The sequence below is a fragment of the Typopeltis vanoorti genome, chromosome 10, assembly GCF_054136105.1.
Source record: "Typopeltis vanoorti isolate ZY-2024b chromosome 10, IOZ_Tvanoo_1.0, whole genome shotgun sequence".
Taxonomy (NCBI): Eukaryota; Metazoa; Arthropoda; class Arachnida; order Uropygi; family Thelyphonidae; genus Typopeltis; species Typopeltis vanoorti.
The window spans coordinates 137160386-137182851 of record NC_143558.1 but is presented as its reverse complement, the minus strand read 5'-3'; the positions used below and the strand labels follow the sequence as shown (position 1 = coordinate 137182851).

General features: G+C 34.9%; 1 protein-coding gene across 1 annotated transcript in view; it reads right to left on the bottom strand.

Moving 5' to 3' along the window:
• Nucleotides 1-1839: 1839 nt before the first annotated feature.
• Nucleotides 1840-22466, bottom strand: part of Gad1 (glutamate decarboxylase) — an 84126-nt gene continuing 63499 nt past the window's right edge. Inside the window, exons 10-13 of the mRNA XM_090399232.1 lie at nt 14047-14096; nt 9937-9994; nt 6702-6791; nt 1840-2013 (exon numbers count right to left, since the gene is read on the bottom strand). Of these exons, the coding sequence (XP_090255358.1) occupies nt 1840-2013; nt 6702-6791; nt 9937-9994; nt 14047-14096 (372 nt within the window). The remainder of the gene's footprint in view (nt 2014-6701; nt 6792-9936; nt 9995-14046; nt 14097-22466) is intronic.

The window sequence follows — 22466 nt, the reverse complement described above, 5'->3', positions numbered from 1 at the left end:
TTTTTTCTTGATTCTTTTTTTAAAGAATGAAAATGGCCTACTTTATATTTTTCTCTGATTTACATAATAATTTATGCTTTATTTAATAAATCACATAACACACGTTCTTTCCTTATTTAATATAATTCAACGCTTTTGTGCTTATTAAAAAAGGGAAAAATACAGAGATCCTTAAATCTTTTGTATCTTTAAAAATCCCTTACCTTAAGTACTAATTAGCAAATTAGTCTTACTTCATGGGTGAAAAGAGCTAAACAACTATGGAAATGCATTGTAGAATGATTAAGATCTTCAATTTTAAATCGAAATGTATTTCAAAAAATAAAACAATAAGGATAAAAATTAATATGCCTAGAAATATTTAGAAAACTAGTCGTGCTGATTAAAGACATCGCATGTTAATAGTGTTAAAATGCAAGAGATTATAATAAGTGTATTTTTTGCTATTTTTAATAAAGGGAAACCGCGTAGCGGACATATAAACCGATATTCGAAATACTGATAACTTGATATCTGCATTTTCCTCTCTTACAGATTCTGTCGGTCACCATTTAAGTTTTGCATTTAGTATAAACGGGCTACCAGACCTTTGCTATGCGTTTTTACTCAGAGATGAATTATTGCCAAGAATTTTCAGGGATTTGCTAATTACAGCAATACCCACCGTAGGAAACTGTAGAGTTTATCACATTAATTGTCGGGGTTACTCCTTTAGTTCAATAGCTCTGTTTTAATATTTTCATAAAACAAAAATATATTCCATATATCAAAGCACCTTGGAAGGGACATCATTCTTGGGCGACGTTTACTAAGATGTTTCTCATGAAACATCAACAGACGACTACTTCTGTGCTCTCTTTTGTATTCCCCTTCTGGTGTTTTTTCCAGAGTAGGTGGAAACACTAAACTCTGTAATTACTACAAAAAATACGACTCCACCTACCATCAGAAGGTGGTGGCTCTTTATGGGTTTGCATTTCGTTTGCTAGTAAATATACATTCCTCTTTGTGGACTGGAGTTAAGATACAAATTGAAAACGTGATCTTCTAGATATTCTTCTCCCCAAAAATAGTCTTCGAAACATATCTAAACAACGGTACAGAAAACAAGGCAACTCAAAAACCTCAAACTTTAATTACACTTTAGTAGTTAAAAATCTCCAGTTAAACATCCAGTGATTAGACATGTAATGTGCACATCATAATATCTAGATGGTAATACCACAGTACTTACAGTTCACTTCAAACTAAAAGAAAGAGTTTACTCTAAGTCGAAATCACCTTACCTATTTCAAACCTCACGAGGAATTGAAACTGGAACTAACGTTATAGGAGAATTGTTTTCTCCTGCAAATGTCTCTACTGTTGATGCATACCATTGTCCCTGTTTTTGTAAACTGACTAGATGTGAATCTCACTATCGTTATATATATATATATATATATACATAATATATATAACTAATATAATCTCCATTTAATACTCCAACAATAACTCTATAACAATAAGAAATAACCTTGTGACGTTATAATTCTCTCTAATATACATTTGATTTATTGCACTCTCTAAGAATAATTAACACGCGCGCGCACACACACACACACGCGCGCACACACACACACACACCGATCTATCTGTACCAGAACTCAGCTGGCATTGTGCTTTCTACTTGGAAGACACTGGATTTTGTTGTGTGACTTTCTGGAAGTCACCACATGAAGAACATCGTTAAAAACCAAATGTTTACTACCCTAGGCACGAACACGGACACACGGCAGGCAACCCATACCGACAACATGTTGGTAAATCACTCCAAACTTTACAACAACGATGAAAAGCCTACAGGTCATGACCAAGGCGTTCCATTTCATCCAGAAGAAAATCAACGTCTTCTTCCCGTACTCCTGGATTAGAGATAATGTTTCTGAAAAAGTTAGGCTTGTCTCCCAAAGGCTGGTAGCCCACCATCAAAGTTCCAGCATCCATCATCCTACCTTTCAGTAAAGCTGTAATCTAAAGGGAAAGAAACGATAATATAAATACACGGTCATATTTATTCAATAAAACTATATCTATAATAGTTTCATCGAATAAATGATACAGATCATAAGTGTAAAATGTGATGAATTGAAGTAGTTATCAAGAAATAATTATGCTAAACTATGCTCAATTATATTTTTATGAATAAAATCTTTTTTCAATTGCGATTCGCTCAATTTTTTTTAAAGCTTGCTGAGGACAGTATCGATGTCCCCCTCCTTTTAAATAATACATATTCCTGGATGAACATGAATTAAATATGATACTCTAAAAGCACTAGATTAACATTAGATGTTTCAGAAAGTATCCAAATAACAAACAAACAAAAAAAGATATTTGGCACTGATTAAGAGTTGTCTCCATTTCAATGTGATTCGGATGACTTTGTATCATCTAATAAAGTATCATCATATACTAATAAATTTGTGTCATCTAATAAAGTGCAATGAAAAATGCATTAATATTATATTTGATAAAACTTGAAGATCAAAACAGTACCAAAAGTACATATTCTTGCATCAATACAGAACAAACGGACGACCTAGCAAAATATGTGTTAGTCGTACTTTGTGGAGTAAGATGAAGAAAGCCGCCACCTTAAAAAGGCAATGCATCAGAAGTGAATGATTATTCTGAGAATCAGCATAGAACTATAGAGAACATTTCTAATTTCAAAAAATTTAGCTGTAGGAAAATATCAAAAATTTGGCAGAAGATCGTCAACTTCCGCCAAAAAGAACAAAACCCAGTCTCCTTTCATCACACCCGAAATAAAGTCAGGCCATAAGGTCATTAGCTTGAATACATCGCTCTATTACTCATTTCTGCATTATGCACCCTTGGAATCACTCTGTGAGTGCTTCAACCTCGAGAATGTATGTCTCAACTACTGGAGATAAACATTGATAATAAGAATTTGTCATTAACTATTGTATACGATAAGCCATTAAACCAACACAGTGATATGCATAACTAACACATAAGTCTAAAAATGCATTTAATGTTATTTATAGGAATAGCCAACTAGCCGTTTGCAAAGTAAAAAAAAAAGAAATTTCTTTCCGATTAATAAAGGAATTCTTAAAGTATATTCAATTACAATTGGGTACGCAAAACTTTGAACATTGATTCGATTTTGATTTGCACACGTCATTTTCATTTTCTCGGTAGAATAATTAGCATACAGAAATTAGGGATGATGATCGAATTAAAAGAACAACCACAAGCGCAGTGGCTGCACTAAAATTTGACAAAAGCAAAGTCGTTATTAAAAAAGCTCAAAACATTCCACTCCACTAAATGGCATCAGCGTTGATTAATTATCAGAACACACTTTTTTGAGCCAAATAATATTCTTCAACAGCAAACAAGATATAAACGCAGACCAGAATAAAAAAAAGCACGGAATAACTATTGGTCTCTAAATATTGGTTGGATAATAAAAAAGAATTTGATTGATTTTGCTATTATATTGCCTACGTTAAGATACAGTGCTCAAGGAGATACAGTGTCCTTGAAGAGAAAAGAGAAGAGAAAAGAGAAAAAAAACAGAAAAGAGAAGTGAAAAGACAAGAGAAGAGAAAAGAGTGGGTAAACTATAAGAGAAGAAAAGAAAATATAAAAGAGAAAGGAGAAGAGAAAACAGAAAACAAAAGAAAAAGGAAAAGAGAACGGAGAAATCTCATCTATTTACTAAAAGAAAAGTAAATAGATAAGAAACGAGAAAGGCAAAAATGAAAGAGAAAGTAAAAAGATAAGAAAAAAAATAAAAAACAAGAAAGAAAGAGAAAAGAGAACAAAAAAGAGAAACCCGAAGAGAGAAAGAGAAAGGAAAAACAGAAAAGAGAAGAAAACAAGAGAAAAATAAATAAAAGAGAAGAGAGGAAAAAAGATAATAGAGAAAGGGCAAGGAGAAGTGAGAAGAGGAGAGAGAGAGAGAGAAGAGAAGAGAAAAACAAAAGAGAAAAGAGAAGAAACACAGAAGAGAAAAGAAAAGAGAAAATAAAAGATAATAGAGAAAGGTAAAGAAGTGAAAACAGAAGAGAGAAAAGAAAATAAGAGAAACGAGAAAGGAAGAAAACTTTTCTTTGTTCTGTTTTCTTCTCTTTTCTCTTCAAGAGAAGAAAGAAGGAAAGAACAAAATGAAATAGAAAAGAGAAGTGGAAAAAAAGAGAATTGAAAACGGACGAGAAGAGAAGAGAAGAGAAGAGAAGAGAGATGAGAAAAGAAAAAAAGAAGAAAAGCTTAGAATATGCCAAGGGACGATGAAAATAAGTATTTAGTAATTAAAATGCCTCAAAAATTAAATTAGACATCTGACTACAAAAGCGTTAATTAATGTTATCTATATATATATAACATTAATTAGTCAACGGTCATTGTAGTGTGTAGAACAAACAGCCATGCTGACCAGCTTGATAAGATGCAGAAGTCCCTTTCGCGGCGATGAATGCAGTAATCACACGGAGCATACTTGCCACAAGCGTACGGATCAGCAGGAATTTTGGGCCATTCTTCCTGTAGGCATATAATGAGATCCTGGGTTACGGGGCGAACGTCCCTTGACCTCACCCAACTCCAGTTCATCCAACAGATGTTCAACATAATTGAGATCAGCGCTCTGTGGAGGCCAGTCAAGTGTGGTGACGCTCGTGTAGAAAAAAAAAACACGCAGTTACAGTAACATCCTTATGGCACGGTGCATTGTCTTGCTGAAAAAGACAATGGTCATTTCCGAAACAACGCCGCAAAGTTGGAAGCATTTCATCGGCCATAATGTTCAGTAATACCCTTCGGAGTTCATTGTTCGCGGCACCACAAACAGAGGTGAGAGGCGAAACCAAGAAAAGTAGGATCATATCATCAGACCGCCACCGCCGAATTTTATAGTTGGGGTTATGCACTGTGCAAAGAGTCGTTCTCCAGGTATCCGCCACAGCCGTCCACCTGTGCTCGTTAGAGAGTGTAGCGTGATTCGTCGCTCTATAAAACAGCTGTCCAAGCTTCCACGTTCCACTGTAGTTCACGCACTTTGCCCCACCGAAGAGGACGCTACATGTTGGTTCGGATAAGGTAGGGCTTGCATATTGTGGTCCTACCATGGAAACCCATTTTGAGAGCCTCAGTTCTGAATGTTTTTGTGCAAATTAGAGTTTTAATCGATGCCGGGAACTTCATATTCAACGTGCCAGCCAACGAATGGCAGTTTTTACATATTATCCTTTGTAGCACCCTCCGTTCACGTTCGATAAGTGTAATGATCGTCCACTGCAGGAAACACTTGCAGTTGATTCCCTGCGCTTCCATCTCGGTGTGGTATCACTGATTGTTGATATGCAATGGCCCAATTTGTCAACAATTTGCGGACCAGATAGGCCTGCAATATAGCATCGTATCACAACGTCTCTTACAAACTCTGTCATTTCCCTTCTTGCATCCATTCACCGAGACACAGTTGCACTGACCTGGGAGCAGTTAATTCAATTTATACCAGATACAAGCACGTGAATCGCTATGTGACTAGACGTACGCTGTCCACGTGAGTGTGTATTAACTCTTCTTTCCAAGAAATACACACACACACACACACACACACACACATTGTGTGTGTGTGTGTGTGTGTGTGTGTGTGTAATATTGAAGAAAAACGATGCTATATTACAGGCCTATCTGGTCCTCAAATTGATTGAAAAAGTTGAAGTGGGGCAACTCTGGGCACCTAGTAAAATTTAAAGACAAAAAAAATAATCTGCACCATAATTTTGAGTTATGGAACAAAGACAATGAAAATAAGCAGAAATTGAAGACATTAACATTGCATCCTGAATAGTGAACATATAGAACAAGTAAAATATTTCAGCTATTTAAGCACAATTTTTAGTGAAGATGACAAATTAAATTTAGGACAGCAGAATCAGCAGAGCTAGTATGGTAGGAAGTCACTTGAATAAATGTAGATGGAATAAGAGAAGAGATTAGTCAAAAACAAACTGGCTGTATAGAAGACAGTTTTCAAACCAATTTTAATTTATGGATCTGAGAACTTGGTTAGAAATCAAAATATCTTGATCAAAAACTAGAGACCATCGAAATGAAAGTCCGGAGAAAGATTAGGAGCGTGAACAGATGGCATCAATGGAAATCACATTAAAAATGAGGATATTAGGAAAGAACTTGACATTGTCAGCATCCAGGAATGCGTTAGCAGAGCTAATCTCAGGTGGTATGGTCACTTAAACAGAATGGGAGAGGAAAGATTAGCAAAAGCTACCTGCCAGGTTGGCAGGAAAAAGATTCAGAGGAAGACCAAGATGTAGATGGATTGAAACAGTAAAAAAGTGCCTTAGAAGATAGAAATATAAGATCTGTAATATTGGAGTCTTGACAGATAATAGACTGATTTGGAGAAAAATTGTAGATAGGAAATTAGTAATGATGTCACTTTTCATGTAGTACTCATAAAGACCCCGTGCACCCCCTGATGGCATATGTCAGGAATTTGACGATGATGATGATGATGATGAGAGGTGGTTTTCATCTGACTAATGGAAATCCAACTGAAGATTAGATTCGTCAGATGAAGACAGAGAAATAAGTGGACACGTGATAATAACACATGAACAGAATTATTTTTATTTCCATATTAATATTTCTCTACTTACTACTCCCAGCTTCTTCTCTCTCTCAACTCCATGAGGCATCTTACGAAGACTCGGTGGAACATACCAGAAGCAGACATTGGTGCATTCAGGCTATGTAAAAAATGAAAACATTCATGCATATAACAAGAATCAAGTTGTTATACTAACAGAATTATTGTAGAAGGAAAAAATGAAAGAAAGTTTAATTTTTAATATTTAAGATTACAGTCACTTATTAACATTTCGTAAAATCAATACTGAAAATCATTAGCTGATGATATAAACCACCATGCTCTAAGTTGTATCTCTTTCAGGAAACATTTCGAGCACTCTATTTAGAAGATTAGAATATATAAAAATAAATATAGTTTCGGCTTCCACAGTGTTAGGAAATGCGGCTTCTCCGAAAAAAAGGTGGGCCATCAATCATAACGATTTATATAATAAGATAGTATTTATGAAATTTTTGCTGAATAAAAGAGAAGCTTCATATTCATCTTCAATTTGCGAAAGATTTTTTTTCCCTTTCAAACTGTTGTTTACAGCAGCGCTTACCAAACTGTGGGCCGCGGCCTCCTTTGGGGGCCGTCAGTTTTGTTGGGGAAGTGAAATAATGAAAACAAATTTTAAATGTTTTAAGGCAAATATTTCACCCGATATTGACTTCTTGTGTAGCAGTATTGAAGCACATCCCTCACATTAAATTGTTATTAAACTTCTTTTATGTTTTTAATTCTTTCTTTATTACTAATCGTTTTACGTTTCATGTGCTTGTACTGCAAATGTACAATAACAATATATCTAAATAAAATTATGAGATAATGTGCCATGTCAAATGTATGTAAGATGCTAAAAATGTAATATTTGCAATATTCGCTGTGTATGTTTTGTATTGAATATAAATACAATAAATAATATAATAATGTATGTATTACGATTTTTTTTTCGAGCGGGGCAGTGAAATATTTTAACTTTTCCAAAAGGACCTTTACATCCATAAGTTTAGGAAGCACTGGTTACAGTCTGTACAGCCATTGTTCCCTTTGAGAAGCCCTCCATTTTCGACTGAAAGATCCCAAGTAGTTGTTATGCAGAATAGAATAAATTGACTACAGTCGTTAAGAATAGAAGAACGCACCGATTGCAACGCCTTCCAAACTAACCTAAAAGGAGACCAAAATTGCATCAATCCACAATAAGACATTCTGGAATCGTACTCTCATCGGGACTAGAACTGCTTCACTGAGTTATTTCGTTCAGATTGCTGAAACCTATTTTACCAAATCATTAGAAATTATTTGTTTCTGAAGTATTCGGGAAAGAATTGGTTATTTCCCTACAGACATCGCTCCACCATGAAGCTTATTCTGGTGTCATTTTACACGAACATTTCGACAGATTCTGTACCTTCGCAGGCTGGTGAAGATGTCTTTGCACGATTTTCCTTGGGGAAACAAGTTCGTCTGATACGCTAAGAGTGCTTGTGGCCGGATCAGCTCAGGAACTATACGCAGCGTCTTGATATCAATTAAAAGTGGTCCGAGAGGAGGTTGGTTTCAAGATTAGTGTCAGGGGTGGCCTTGAATTTCGAGGTTCTTGATTTCGAGGTTCTTGAAACCTCGAAATCTTGCATTTCGCTTATCAGGTATTTTTGAAAACTTTGGCTATATATGTCTCAAGTGTGAATTAGTGAATTGAAAGTTCTTAGATGAGATCGTTTAAATATAAACGATTTATAAGTCAATTTGCAAACATTAGCAAATTATTCAATTTGGTATACATATAGTTAGTTATTACGCTGCACAGTAAAAATTAAAATATGATACTCGTACAAAACAGTTCGGAAATTTCGGGATCGCCGTTGCCCAATTATTCATAGGAGGCGTTAAAGAAACATAACTGTAGCTAACTGGAGTGATTGCAATTTTTTTTTTTTTAGTAATAAGTTTAGATACAATGCATGAGAGCTTAAAACAAGTATCTTTATAGCTTGTCAGGACTAAAAGCATTCAGCTAAGTAAATATAAGGCCTGCATACACGGGAGACCTGTGTATGCAGGATTTAGATGTAAGTGTGTGTGTGTGTGTGTGTGTGTGTGTGTGTGTGTGTGTGTGTGTGTGTGTGTGTGTGTGTGTGTGTGTGTGTGTGTGTGTGTGTGTTTATGATCGACTACACGAAAGGTTTGTTCAACCTATAGTATATGTAAGTATAGTACATGATAAGATAGTTAGGCTACTTGTTGTAGATGAACTTTGAATATTTTTATTGTGCTGTATGATTATGACCATTCTCTCTCTCTCTCTCTCTCGCTCTCTCTCTCTCTCACACACACACACACACACACACACACACACACACACACACACACACACACACACACACACACACACACACACACACACATACACACACACACACACATATCCTCAAATTGCTTCCTCAAATTGCCTATCATCTGTTTCGTATAGTAAAACAGTCCTATGAAATGATGAGACCATTGTATTATGTCTCTTAACTGATAGTTAAGAGTATCTCGATATTAATACGTTCTTCTGAAATGCTTGCTTTTCAGAAGAACATATTAAATTCTCGTTTGCTTGTTTGTGGAATGAAATATCCGAGTTTCCAGAACCCTGCCGTCCGCATGAGACCGGTTAACTAACATTCAGTTGAAATGACCTTATAAAACTTCCTGGCATCCTACGAGAATCAAAGCTTTTTTTCAAATGAAGGGTGAATATCGCAATGTCTTCGTTGCTGCACTAAGTAAGAGCTCCGTCGCACCGGACGACAGGGCCTAGCCTGTATAGAAAATATTGCAACATCTAATCAACATTTAATCAGCTACAGCATTTGATGCGCTTCGCTGAAACTATCACTGCATTTATGAAGCTGGCACTAAACAGTAACCAGTAAGGTTTCTTATTGTACTCTTCTAATTTTAACGGCACTATGTTACATTACACAGATATTTCTCTGTGGCTTCGAAGCAGCTTAGAAATGATGTAATAAACTTGTGTAAGGAAGAGGTAAGTTAATATAATATATTATATAATATATAATATAATAAGTTAATTAATATATTAATATATATTAATGTAATCCATAAGTAGTCTTATTAACTGTGTTTGTGTGTGGATACGCGCGCACACACACGCATATATATACGCATGTGTATCCACAATGAATATATCTATATATATATATTCAGATTTCATTAAATTACATCAATTTTAGAGTGAAATTGATACTTACTTCTTCCCAAATTAGATAGAAACGCTCCTTCCTCTCTTTAATTTTCCTAACCATGTACCTAAATAAATTAAGAACGAATATATTATCCAAAATATGTGTATTAGCTAATTAACTGAGTTAATTGTCTAAACGTATTCTAGACTGTAATTGTATCTGAATATTTGGAAATGATTCGATCTGGCGTACAATCACATTACACTGCACGGTGTTTTAAAGATTAGTAATGTTTGCTGGTGTTGCCTGTGGCTGTTTTAGGATCATTATCTGTTCGTTCGTGTAATGCATACTTGAGTAAATACTTCGAGGGCACACACTTAACGGTGTCTTAGAACTACTTTATGGTTCAGGGTTGATGAGAGATGACGAGAGATTAGTACATCTTCCAAGTCTGGAGAGAAGCGATAACAAGCTTGTTCTTCAAGAGATAATGCGATTTTAAAAATGATACTCACTATTGATTCGGTTATTGGTGAGCAGTATGCAAGTATATCGATCTTAATGAAATCGCTTTCTATACGATGTTGATATATATCTGAAATATGAACAAATGGCTCATTTTACTAGATGTTCTAAACTGACCGTTAATGATCAATCAAGAAGTGGTGATTGTTCACATAATTTTCAGATAGAACCAGATTAGAAATTTTCATCCAATTATTTGATGAGCAAAATCAAACAAATATTTTTCCTCTTGATTGATTGCTGGCATTCAGGGGCGGCTCGTGCATAGGCACTGCGAAACTGCAGCACCGCCAATTTTTCTCGATATATAAATATCGAGAAAAATTATATATTTATTAATTTATTCATATTCGATTGTAATATTTAATTTTATCATCAACAATCCTATACAATTCTCTTATTTTGTAAAAAAATTAATAAAAATCCATCTTGTAGCGCTTAGGAGGGCGAAGGACGCTAGCAGCACTGTGTTTTCCACAGTGTCATATTGCTACACGCGCAAGCATATGCATGTCATAGTGAGATGCGAGCTATTAGCGTAATGTGGCACTGTTCGTCGCGCAGTTCCACTGTTGTTTATATGCAGTTTGCGCCAGTAGTAGAGTGTTTGTAGTGCTTATCGTGTTTACTCTGTCTCCTTAAATATTTGGACATTACAATTAAAGACATAACATTTGTTATAGTTTTTATTTTAGAACATTATTGAGGTTATGATAATGGATTTTATTTTTAAGTAATTTTATCGATAATAAACAATACTTTTTCATGAAACAAAACACCCCCCACGATTTCAAGCCACGCCGCCACTGCTGGTAATGTATAGGATTTTCATCAGAAAATCATGTATTCAACAACAACAACAACAACAAAAGAACTCAATATTGTATCTGATTGAGTAAAATTGTCAACAATATAGTCTCCATTGAAAAAATCAAAATTTCCTAACTCACGTGCAATTCGTATGCAGTAGAAAAAAATACGGGAAGACTGAACTTAGTTCATTTCAGTTCTAAGATGACTTTTTTGTATTAAATTTAATATTTATGAGATGTTTAAAATTGTATTACATTTTTAATCATCTCAGTGGAGATGATTAAAAATGTAAAAAACTCATCTCTTAGTAAAGAGATGAGTTTTTAAAGCATTATTAAACTCTGTTAGATTCAATGTAATTGAGGACAGACATCATTCCAGACGTTTATGAATTAGCCTAATAGATCAATAAATATGCAATAAAATGCAATGTCAACAAATGAAAGGACTTTTAGCAAGAGTTTGTTTTATTTGCACAAAGCAAATATGAACCCCTCCGCAGATTAGCTGATAAGCAAAAATTCATTTTAAATAATATTGGTTTGGTTTGGTTTATATTTTATTGGTACAATAATATAAAGATTCTTTGTATTATTAACATTAGGCAAGTTGTTGAAAAGAAATGTTGGTTTTATTTAAACAGTAAAAGTTTTAAAAAGTATAAATTATGATTTATAATTTAAAAAGTATAATGTTTTATATATTTGCTATTTAAACTGATTTTGGTATTCGATACCGCGTAAATCTTAAATATTTCTATCAAAATTATGTTCAGTATTTCTAAATATTGCAAAACCATAACTGAACTACCATTACAGCCAAATGGCACCGATAGTCTTTAGGATTATACAGAAGACAGTGCTAAACCAAAGTAGCAAAAAAACGGGAACTGGATTTCACCATTATGAAGATTAGCGGTATAATTACTGGATTTTTATGTGTGTTCATGGTTCTCCGCTTATGCTGTCGATATTAGACGGGGATATAAGAAACAACTGACTTAAATAACACTCTGAGATGATGTTTACACAATAACAACATGCCCCAGTATTATCTTACAAGAGAGTACACTTGCAATTCTGTATAAAGAGACTTTTTAATATACTACCTCCACGGTCTGGTAATACCAGCTCGAAACTTCCTGTAATTTGTGCCGTGAAAGTATTAGCTTGCTGATCATGTATGTAGGTATATTATCCTATAACATCGTAAACATTATCCATTAAGATCTGCCATAGTGAAATCTAACGTAGAAATCTATTTTTTTTTTTTTTCCCTTGATGCTTATTTTTTCTCTTCTCTGCAGAATTACTTCATACAAAGCTCTGTATGAGAAAATTCACGCTACTATTTTATTATCCGAAAAATGAAAAATCCGTATAATGAGTATAGTTCTTTGTTTAACACAAGCAAAAATAAATAAAATGTGTCTCATTCACTATGATTATTATGAAAACAGGACTATGTAATTCCCTCCCCCCCCAAAAAAAATGCACGTGGTAGAGATGATGATTCTGCCCAGCAACAAATATTTATGTTTGACCACTTTGAACTAGGATAATTCATAAAATGAGGTGAGTGAATCCTTTCACGGTTTTTCCTGAGCCTTTTTCTCATAAGCAAGGCATACTGACATAAAAAGCAAGGAAAATTTAACAATAATGATTTAAGTGAAATACGTAGCACAGTATTTAAAGACATAATAACATTATTTTTTGGACAGTGTTGTTAAATGATGCTAAAGTTTCTAAACATTATCAAATAAGTTCTGACATTTGTGATTAAGAAACCTAGTACAGAATAGTAAAGGTGAACTTTCTACAAAGGATACTGGAAAGATTGTTCTTTTTTTTTTTATGTGAAAGCCTCAGATGAGGTGAGGTGGAGATTGCTAGTGTCGGGGTTTATTTTATATGCATAGTTAAAGTCAGCTTCATAAAGCTTCCATGTTAAGTTTCGACAGTTATGCATCGCTGCCTTTAGAATATAATATAAGCTAACCCTTAATCCAAAGATCTCAAATATTTAAATATGTTTAGAGTTTGCACGTGATATTCGCGACACAAAAAGTATTACGTGTACTCGGAACAGTACATTTTATCAAATTGCGAAAGGTTGGGAGCAAAAAAGAGAAAATTATCCGCATTTGAATTTAAACAACTTCGTGTGCGATTAGTCGGCCTGGTTGGCAGAGTGGTCAGCGTATCTATTCTGCAGTGGGTTGCGCGTTCGACTCCCCGCCTGGGTGTTTGTCGTTCAGTGACGTTAACTGTCAATAACTAACATATGCAACTTCTGGAAATACTGAAGAGGAAAGGCTGCTCCGAAGATTAGAGATGCGAATGAAGGAACAATAATTGTGGTTTAGGTACGTTACGAGTGGAGGCAGCTGACTAACATTGCTATTAATCGATGAGACGAAAATATGGAATTTTTTATTTAATACAATTTTTTAACATTAAATATTCATTTCGCAAAGCTTTTGAATAAATGGAATATTTTTAATCTCTTACTATTTTGAACTTCTTTCCTTGAAGTCTATTTTATATATTTCATTTTTTTTAAAATTATTCTTTTTGAGCTTTCTGAAGCATTCAAAGTAAATGCAATCTCTCCATTTCTGTCATTTACTTCGAAAACTTGCTTCTATCAAAGACTAGTAACACTTATCTTGATATTTCATGATGTCCTTGCATTTCATTTTATTTATGTATTTATTTTTCAGAAGAAATTCGTTATTTCAACCAGCGGTTGGATCATAAGGCAAAATGAGTATTGTGAAAGCATCTTATTTATTCACAAACGTTAACGCTTAAAAGATTCAAATGTACTTACTCTGTCAGGTCGAAGAGATGGTCAATATGGCGTTCATATCCCTGGGTGCCCTACAAGAATAATGTACACAACATTAAGGAGATGACGAAAACGGAGTGATTGAAGAATTTCTTTTATTGCAAACGATATTTATCAGAAAGCATCCACAGTTTTAAACATGAAATACCGTTATTTAAGTGAGGTATATGACCTTCATTGATCAGTTATCTTGCAGGACTCTCCTCGTGAATGTGGTCAGCACAAAACAAAGAGGAATAACATTAAATGATTCTATTTTTGTGAGGGGCATATCATAGTAGGTGCAAAATTTGTCTAAATTGCAGCGCAATTTGGCTGGAGTGTTTTTCTGCAGCAAACTGTATTCAAGCCAATTCGCATTCAGAAATGGCAATAAGTGTTTGGGACAAATAACGATAAATTCATCCAACTCCTTCAGCGCCATTAGAATAAGGAGAAACATATTCGTATGTGTATCCATTTGTATACGTTAACCATTGCAGTGTACCATACCGTAAATCATCAACGTAGTTCCGCATTTGCTGAGTCTTCAGCACACAAAAATCCATCATTGCGCGCTCTTCTTCTTCTTCCATATATGCAGCGACCATGTCCAGGCGAATAATTCAGTAAATCACCTAAAATGGCAACGAAGTTTTATGTTCTTGGTTACTCGTATTAAGCAAATCGGGAAAAAAATATTTAAATAAAATATCGTGAATACTTTCTGACTTGCGTCGTATTTTTTTTTTTCACTACTTATTTTCATAAGTTGTTTATCAAATTAATACATCATTGGTCACATTAAACAAATGGCATTGAACAAAGAAAAAGTGATGTCCCCGTGTAAAAGTAAACTCATTCTGTCAAGCACACTTCGCAAGCGTTGATAAAATTCTCTAGTTAATAATTCTGCCTGCAGATTGCTCATAAATTTATGAGTAATCTGCAGATTATTTACTCGGAAAAAGCATATCTTTCTTCAATATGAAATAATTTCTCTACAGCCTAAACCTCGTTTTACATGGAAAGCAGGAATATACTTTCTCGACAAAGCAATTTGTCGAGTTCTTTCCTAAACTAGGTAAACTTTATAAGGGTTTTTTCATATGAAGGTATTAGACGGTCTTATAATAGGTAGCAGGGTTTTCTTCCAGAAAAACTTTAGTTTTTCCTCCCCAAAACAGACAAACTGGCCAGATGAACACATTCAACACACAATATGCCAGCATTATAGCCTTAGTTGCCTCGTAATTCGTAATCGGAATATTTTTATTCTTCGAGTTTAACCTTTGACTAAGATAACGAATAACTCATTCCATCCCACCTTTCTTCAAGTATTTAAAAAAAAAAAGAAAGAAAGAAAAGAAAAGAAAGAAATTACCTGTCTCTCACAGGACCAATTGCCTGTTACGGCCAGATAAAATGGCTTTTTATAAACCAAATTCTGGTAATGATAAGACCACATCCTGCGTCTCTGCAGGATGTGGAATGGATATTTACGAATGAATATTATCTCATTTTGTAAGACCATCACACTGTTTACTGAAGTGGCTTAAAATAGGTTTGGCCTCTCGAAAAAGGTTTCGGATTACTTAACCTTCAGTCCGTTTCGCCATAATAATGTGCTGTAAGTTTACAACCTTTGGTGATGAGATTGTCACAAAAAAAAATCTAGAATCGAAGAACCTTTTTACGAAAGTTCTTCGGGATTTTTCGACTGGGAAGTGAGTAGTCCGTCTCGTAGAGAGTACAGGTTTCCTGCTGGAAAGTTTGATTTCTTTTATCCATAACAACAGTTCTGCTAGAAGAAGTGAAGTGATTTCGGAAATTCATGATCATTGCTTCAGGATATCGAGGCTGCTCTGAAGGGAATCAATGCATTAGGTGAGTATCGATGTAATACACTTTCCAGTATCCACAGTATATAAAACAACTTCTGTGAATATGTAATATTTTATGCTTATGAACTGAGAAACCAAAGTCTGAAATACTGTGCAGTGTTTCATATGGGAAGCTAAGCTATTTAACCATAATTGTCTAGAGATCCTAAACGCAAAGAAAAATATATGGAATGGGATGTTTGAACGGATGCGTTGGGTACTTTTCAATGTGCTAACTGAATGCATGTTTGCCATATATCGGCGTGTCTGGTTTCTTCAGACCAATCATGAACTGAAATGGATGTTAGCAACCCGAATTTGAATTACAGCCAATAAGCCGAAGAACTATATTCTTTAACCACGTTGGCGAATCATTTCATCACTAATTAGATATTTTGTTCTGTTCATTTGTAATCTGATCCATGTTCAGCCGGGGTTGTTCATTTGCTTTAAATATCAGGCTCTGATTAAAATTTCAGTATACTGTTCCCCATCCTAAACTTTTAATCTAGACAGTCTATATTGCTTGGGCTTTACAACAATTTGACATCTCAAATTATGCTATTTGTCTCTGTATCTTTGTATGGGTTTGAGGTTATTTGTATTCATCCGCAGGCACAACTTTTTTCTGTTCAACCATTTTGTGTTATGCTGTGCTCTATTAGTATACTAAGCATGTTCTGCATGCAACAGTTTCGGAGTAATCGCCTTGCAAATTCATTAAGTCGTGTTTGAATAAATTTTAATTCGTTTCAAACCTGTTTGAGTATAAAACTGTGGCGTAGTGAATTCTCTTCCGACTTTCTAATAAAATTTAGCAGAGGAAAACAGATGTTGAATAGGAGGAAATGAGGAACTGAATCAAGACAATATAATCAGTTGATTCCATTTAAGTTGTGAAGTCACACCTTTGCGAATCTATAACTTATTTCATAAGGTAAGTGAGACTTTGTAACTTAAAATAAGTTAGAAGAAAAACAACCCAAAGTATTTATTTAGGTTGCTTTAAAATTATTATGAAATTATTTTAAATGAAACAATCAGGCTAACACGCATACGGGTTATAAATGTTTCAACGTAAAGGCGAGAGTTCTAGGCGAAAAAAAAATTATAGTGAAAAAATAATACGAAGTTACTTATTTTACAAATTTTTGCAGACTAGATTACTTTTCATCGACATGCATGGAAATAGTAAATGTATCTCATCTGCCGTAATTCCCACCCCTCAGTAAGTACGACTTTTCACCACTCCATCATGTATAATAACCGAACGCATAACCTTGAGAAGTAGAAGTAAGATCTGTTTGCGTGCATCAGTCAGCGTTTCTTTTCCAGAAGAATCGGAAGTGTGTAACCGGGGACTGGGGAGGGGGTGATAGTAGAGAGAGAGAATATCCTAAACTCAGTGATACCCGAAGCGTTCATTTCTCTCCCCTCCACCATGTAGGTTTTCTCCAAACGTTGGTCGTTTAGATTGAGGACTGAATGAGTAAGAAGTCCTCTCGAGATCAACTAGCCAAACAATCTCGTCAGCGTAGAATAATCCTTCCTTCCATTTCCAGGTCTGTTGATATTTTTTTATCTTCTGTTCTTTGTCGATTCTATATGATAAGTTGTAAACATATAGCACAAGATACTGTCGTTAGGTGGGCTGAGAGTTCGCTATCCGAACCATTGCTCTTGATAACAAACAAGGTATTTTTCAAGCCACTTGAAGATATCTAATATGTAGAATGGCAGACTCGCACTTCCTTAGCTATTTTCCGTTCTTAGTTGGAAGTCCTCCACGTTTCTCGTTTTTATCCTGTCTTGAGGTTTCCTGTGCTACTGAGTTCCAGCTGTCTTTAATTTCATTCTCCCAGCATCTCTTTAGTCTTACTATAGCTCTTTCTCTCTGGATTTCAATTTAGATATAATCTTTGTCCATTTTTAAGACTTTTGCGATATTAACTGCCTACTGGGAGGTGGATCTTTTAATGGCTGGTATATCTCGCAACCTAGTCTAACCCAAGCATTACTCTTTCTATCTTGAATGGTAACATCAAGCAGTGCTTTTTCTTCCGGTAATCCTCAAACTATCAAGTTTTTTGGTCAACATCCATATTTCATTTCTATATGACATGATCAGAAGTATGCAACCATGGAGTATTTTCAGTTCTGTAGTGGCGTGTCTCATATTTCTTATGAAGAATAGACCCATCAAAGTGTAAATCTATCTTATAGCCGAGAGAAAATCACATTCGTGTTTTATGTAGACTCACAAGGCAATAACGATCGTCTTTTCTTTTATCTGAATACATTTAAAACATGTATCCAATGTAGAATTCGGATCCAAATGCTAGACAGCGAAGACAATAAGTTACCCATCTTCTACAAGTCTGGAAGTTTGGCTGTCAGGTACACTATCTAGCACTTAGCGCGTATTTTAATGCTATAACCATGAAATGAGGAAAATATTTTCTCCTGTGATGAAGAGCTGAGACATATCTCTCCTTCGTAAATAGGGAAAGGAATCTGGCAATTAAACCAAATAAGACTTTAACCCCATAGCTTTCCAGTAAGCAAGGTTTAATGGCAAATGGACGATGAAAATCAACTACCACATAATACTACAGAATAAAGAACCCGCAAAGTTAGATCCGAACCTTTAGGCTGTGTTCCACTCTAACCAGAGGATATGATTCAGAACTAAACCACAAATTCTCGGGTTCGAATAGAAGTGCGCCTACTCCTGGTTTCTTTAGAAATAACTCTGATTTCTGCGTTGGTACTGCGAAAATTTCTATAAATTGTCATAGCTTCACAGAAAAGGGAAATTTCTCATCAACAAGGAATATCAACTGGTTACTTTGATTTTGACCCTAATCCACGCTTGGCTAGAAGCCGTGCAGCCGTGCGTGGGAGTGATATATATGATTGACCACTTTTATTTCTTATTAATTTGTGTATTAAATGATTAGTAACTAACTATTCCTGAACTCACAATTTATGATGTCGCACCGTGTCTCATTTTAAGGAGCATTTACAATAATTGCGTTCCCGTGTGTTTGTTGGGGGGGGGGAGGTTAAGTTTCGGAAAAGTAAAAAATTTCGGTGCCCTCACAACCAGAAACTAAGCAGCTGTTGAAAGGGCTTAAATAAATTTGGGTTGATTCTAGTTCTGGAAAACAGCCGAACTGACGAGTTTGATAGATTGCACAGCCTTCGGTATTAATGCTGAACTTCTCACTGAATGGATGCAATTCATAATGCTTTCCTATTCGCAGATAATTGTGCAATGAAGAATTGTTATCAACATTGCTCAGGACAAGAGTTCTAAATTCTGACATTATCGGTTACATACCTTGCCTTAACAATCGGCCGTGCTGAAACTCTGATACTATTAAACTTCCTTTTTATTTGATTATCTTTTGACAGTCCCTTCTTGAGGCACTAAAATTATATGAAGAAAACCTCAGAATATGATGCAAGTTTTCAATTCTCTGCTCATACGAATTATCAGGCGGGCTTATTTTATCAAATCAGAACAATTTTATTAATAAAATCTCAAATATCTTTATAATGCAAAATATATTTAAATGATAAAAGAAGTGAAATGATTGAATTTCGATAGCGTTATGGAGTGAAACACGTAACGCGTATCCGATGGCCCAGTTTATTTCGACCTTTTATTATTCCAATAAGAAATTTTTTTTGTGTATCTCTTTCATCTCGGAATAAAGCTTCTTAAGATAATTCACAGGCTAGTAACTGAATGGCACACCTCTACGTGCTCTGCTATCACAACGTGCAGATTCTTGTCTACACCTTCATATGTGGTCTATCTCAATTCACCAGTCTTTTTCTCAGACGCCCACGCACGTTTAACCCACTTCACCTAAGTACGAAGCGGCCGTTTCTTGCTTAATGGCTGAAAAATTGTGAGCCATTAAAGACGGTCGAGTTCTAATCAAAGGTTTCGATCATGACTTTCTCCGGTCACTTATACTGCCAGGCTGCGATTGACCAAATATTTTATTTTATTTTTTTTGTAAGGTCACTCCCACTCACGAAAGTACATTTTAAAATGTCACTGCTATCCACCTGTAATTCATTAATATCATGTGCAGGCTAAAGACTTTGTTATTTTTAATTTTTTTATTTATTTTTACATAGTATGAAAACTCCGCTCCGTAGACCAAATGTGGGAACATGATACAAATAAGAAAACTATCATCCTTAAATTTCTGATATGTACTCTCGAGGGGTGTATAGGTTATGATAATGCTGTATGAAAAGAATCACGTATCAAAAAAGAAATAAATAATAAACACCCGCATATTGCCACACCGTCGTTTTGTCGTTTATGAAATAAACTCAGCAAACAATCAAGGGACTTCAAGATTCTTTGGCGCTGAAACAGGTAAAATGCCAAGAAAATGAAAAGTAGAAATAGCATAGAAACAACTAAAGAAAAAAGAAAAATGTACAAGTAAAGAAATACTGTCAGCATCAACAATAACCCTGTACACAAATATTAAGAAAAAGAATACAAAAAAAGGGGGGGAGAAGCCAATGCTATCGACCATCGACCATAGTAACAACACTGACAAGTGCGAGAATTTACAGAATGCAACATGATTATGCAGATATCAAAAAGGATAAGTTTTACGAACTTTTTTGCCCATATTTTATTACGACAATTTACAAAGAAAAATAAAATTACAGACGACATAAAACAACAGATGCAGAACACTAAACATATCAAAATAACACAAAACATAGATAATAAAAACACTCCTTATGTGCAGCAGCTCTCGAAAACCTTCACATTTAAAACGCAGCGAAATCAACATATCATCCTTCCAGGAATAAAAAGAAAATAAATTCTGGGTATCAAAAACATTGGTACCAAGAACCAACAATATACTACCAAACATCTGTGGCCGTCGAAAGCTGACGTTTTAAACTCGGTGAAACCCATATATCCTTCTATAACCTGGGGAAATAAAAACTGCCACAAACACGAAAAGCCGATACCAGACAAACACACCAAGAACCAAAAAATCTCTTGCCTGCGGTCCTCGAAAGCTGATCACCTTGTAAAATCTCTGAAATCAACATCACCATCCTTATGGATACAACAACAGCTGCAAATAGAAAAGAAGCCAATATCAGAAATGTGTGTGTGCGCGCACACACACACAAATAAATAATAAACACTACGTGTAGCCCTCATAACACTCTTTCTCTTAAAAATTGATAAACTCCAATTGTTAATCATAAAAGAAGACACATTAATAAAAAAATAAATACAAAAACAGGATATCACATCACCTCTTGAAAAACAAAAAAGAAAAAAACTGATTAAACGTACCACCACCATTACAACGAACAAAGAAATGCTCTAAAAAAAAAAAAAAAAACAGTACACGAATCCAATTTGCAGGAACATTAATTACCGAAAACTACTAGAAATGAATACGAAAAACAATAAAAGCCTTCACAAAAAAATTAACAAAAGACTGCTCTGATCGTTAAAAACACCCCATAAATACACTTCATATTATAACCCAACCGATAACATCACTTCCGATGTCATCACACATGACACACCAAATGATGTAGTTTTGTTAATATCTCGGCTATCGGAAAGCAGTAGCTTTCGTAAAGTAATATAGGTAGTTATAATGGGAAAAAAAGTATATTGTTAAAATTAGTTACCAAATTTACATATCACTTTGTATATATTTACATAACTTTCACCAGCCAATTATTAGGGGACGACGAGATAACAGCAGTTGTCTTGAGTCTCTTTCCCGGATGCTATCTGTGATTAGCTGACACCCGATTTCAGAAAACTTAGAACTAATTGGACACAGCCAACTCCCCTTGTGAAATGAAAGGCATTAGCTGATTTTTTAAAATTATTTATATAAATATTTATACTGACAGCATACGAAAAACCACATTTTTAATTCTTCGAACGATTTTTTGTGTGAGTGCTGTTGATTAGATTTATTTGTAACTTAGATAAATAATTATAAGAATTCGTCGTTAAGTATCATCACCGTTTAATCACTCAAGTCCGATGAAACAAAGAGTGTTCTGAGTTAATTCAATCAGAATTAAGTAATGTGTTGTGGAGCATTAGTCGATGGTCGAGGTTGTTCTCAGACATAAACAATATCATCAGCATAATTAGGATATTAATGAACTGCTGACGAGCGATACGCAGCATCTTCCATTCATATCAAGCACCTTCTGGTGGTACTTTCAGTATCCACAAACTGGAACTCTGCTCTATTTCTGCGTTTTGTTTTTTAATGGATGCTCTCATGGGCGTTGCTCCACCTAAGTAGCGTTACCGTTTCCTCCTTTCCTATAATCATGCAAGAACACGAGCAGCCACTGGTCAACGTCCACACACAGTTCAACTCCAAACACATTGAACTTAATCACTTGCTCATGCACAGCACCAATGAGTTTTAAGTCTGTCTTATGACCTATCGTGGATAAGGTCTATATAAAATACATGTCGTGGATATTTATATAAAAGGT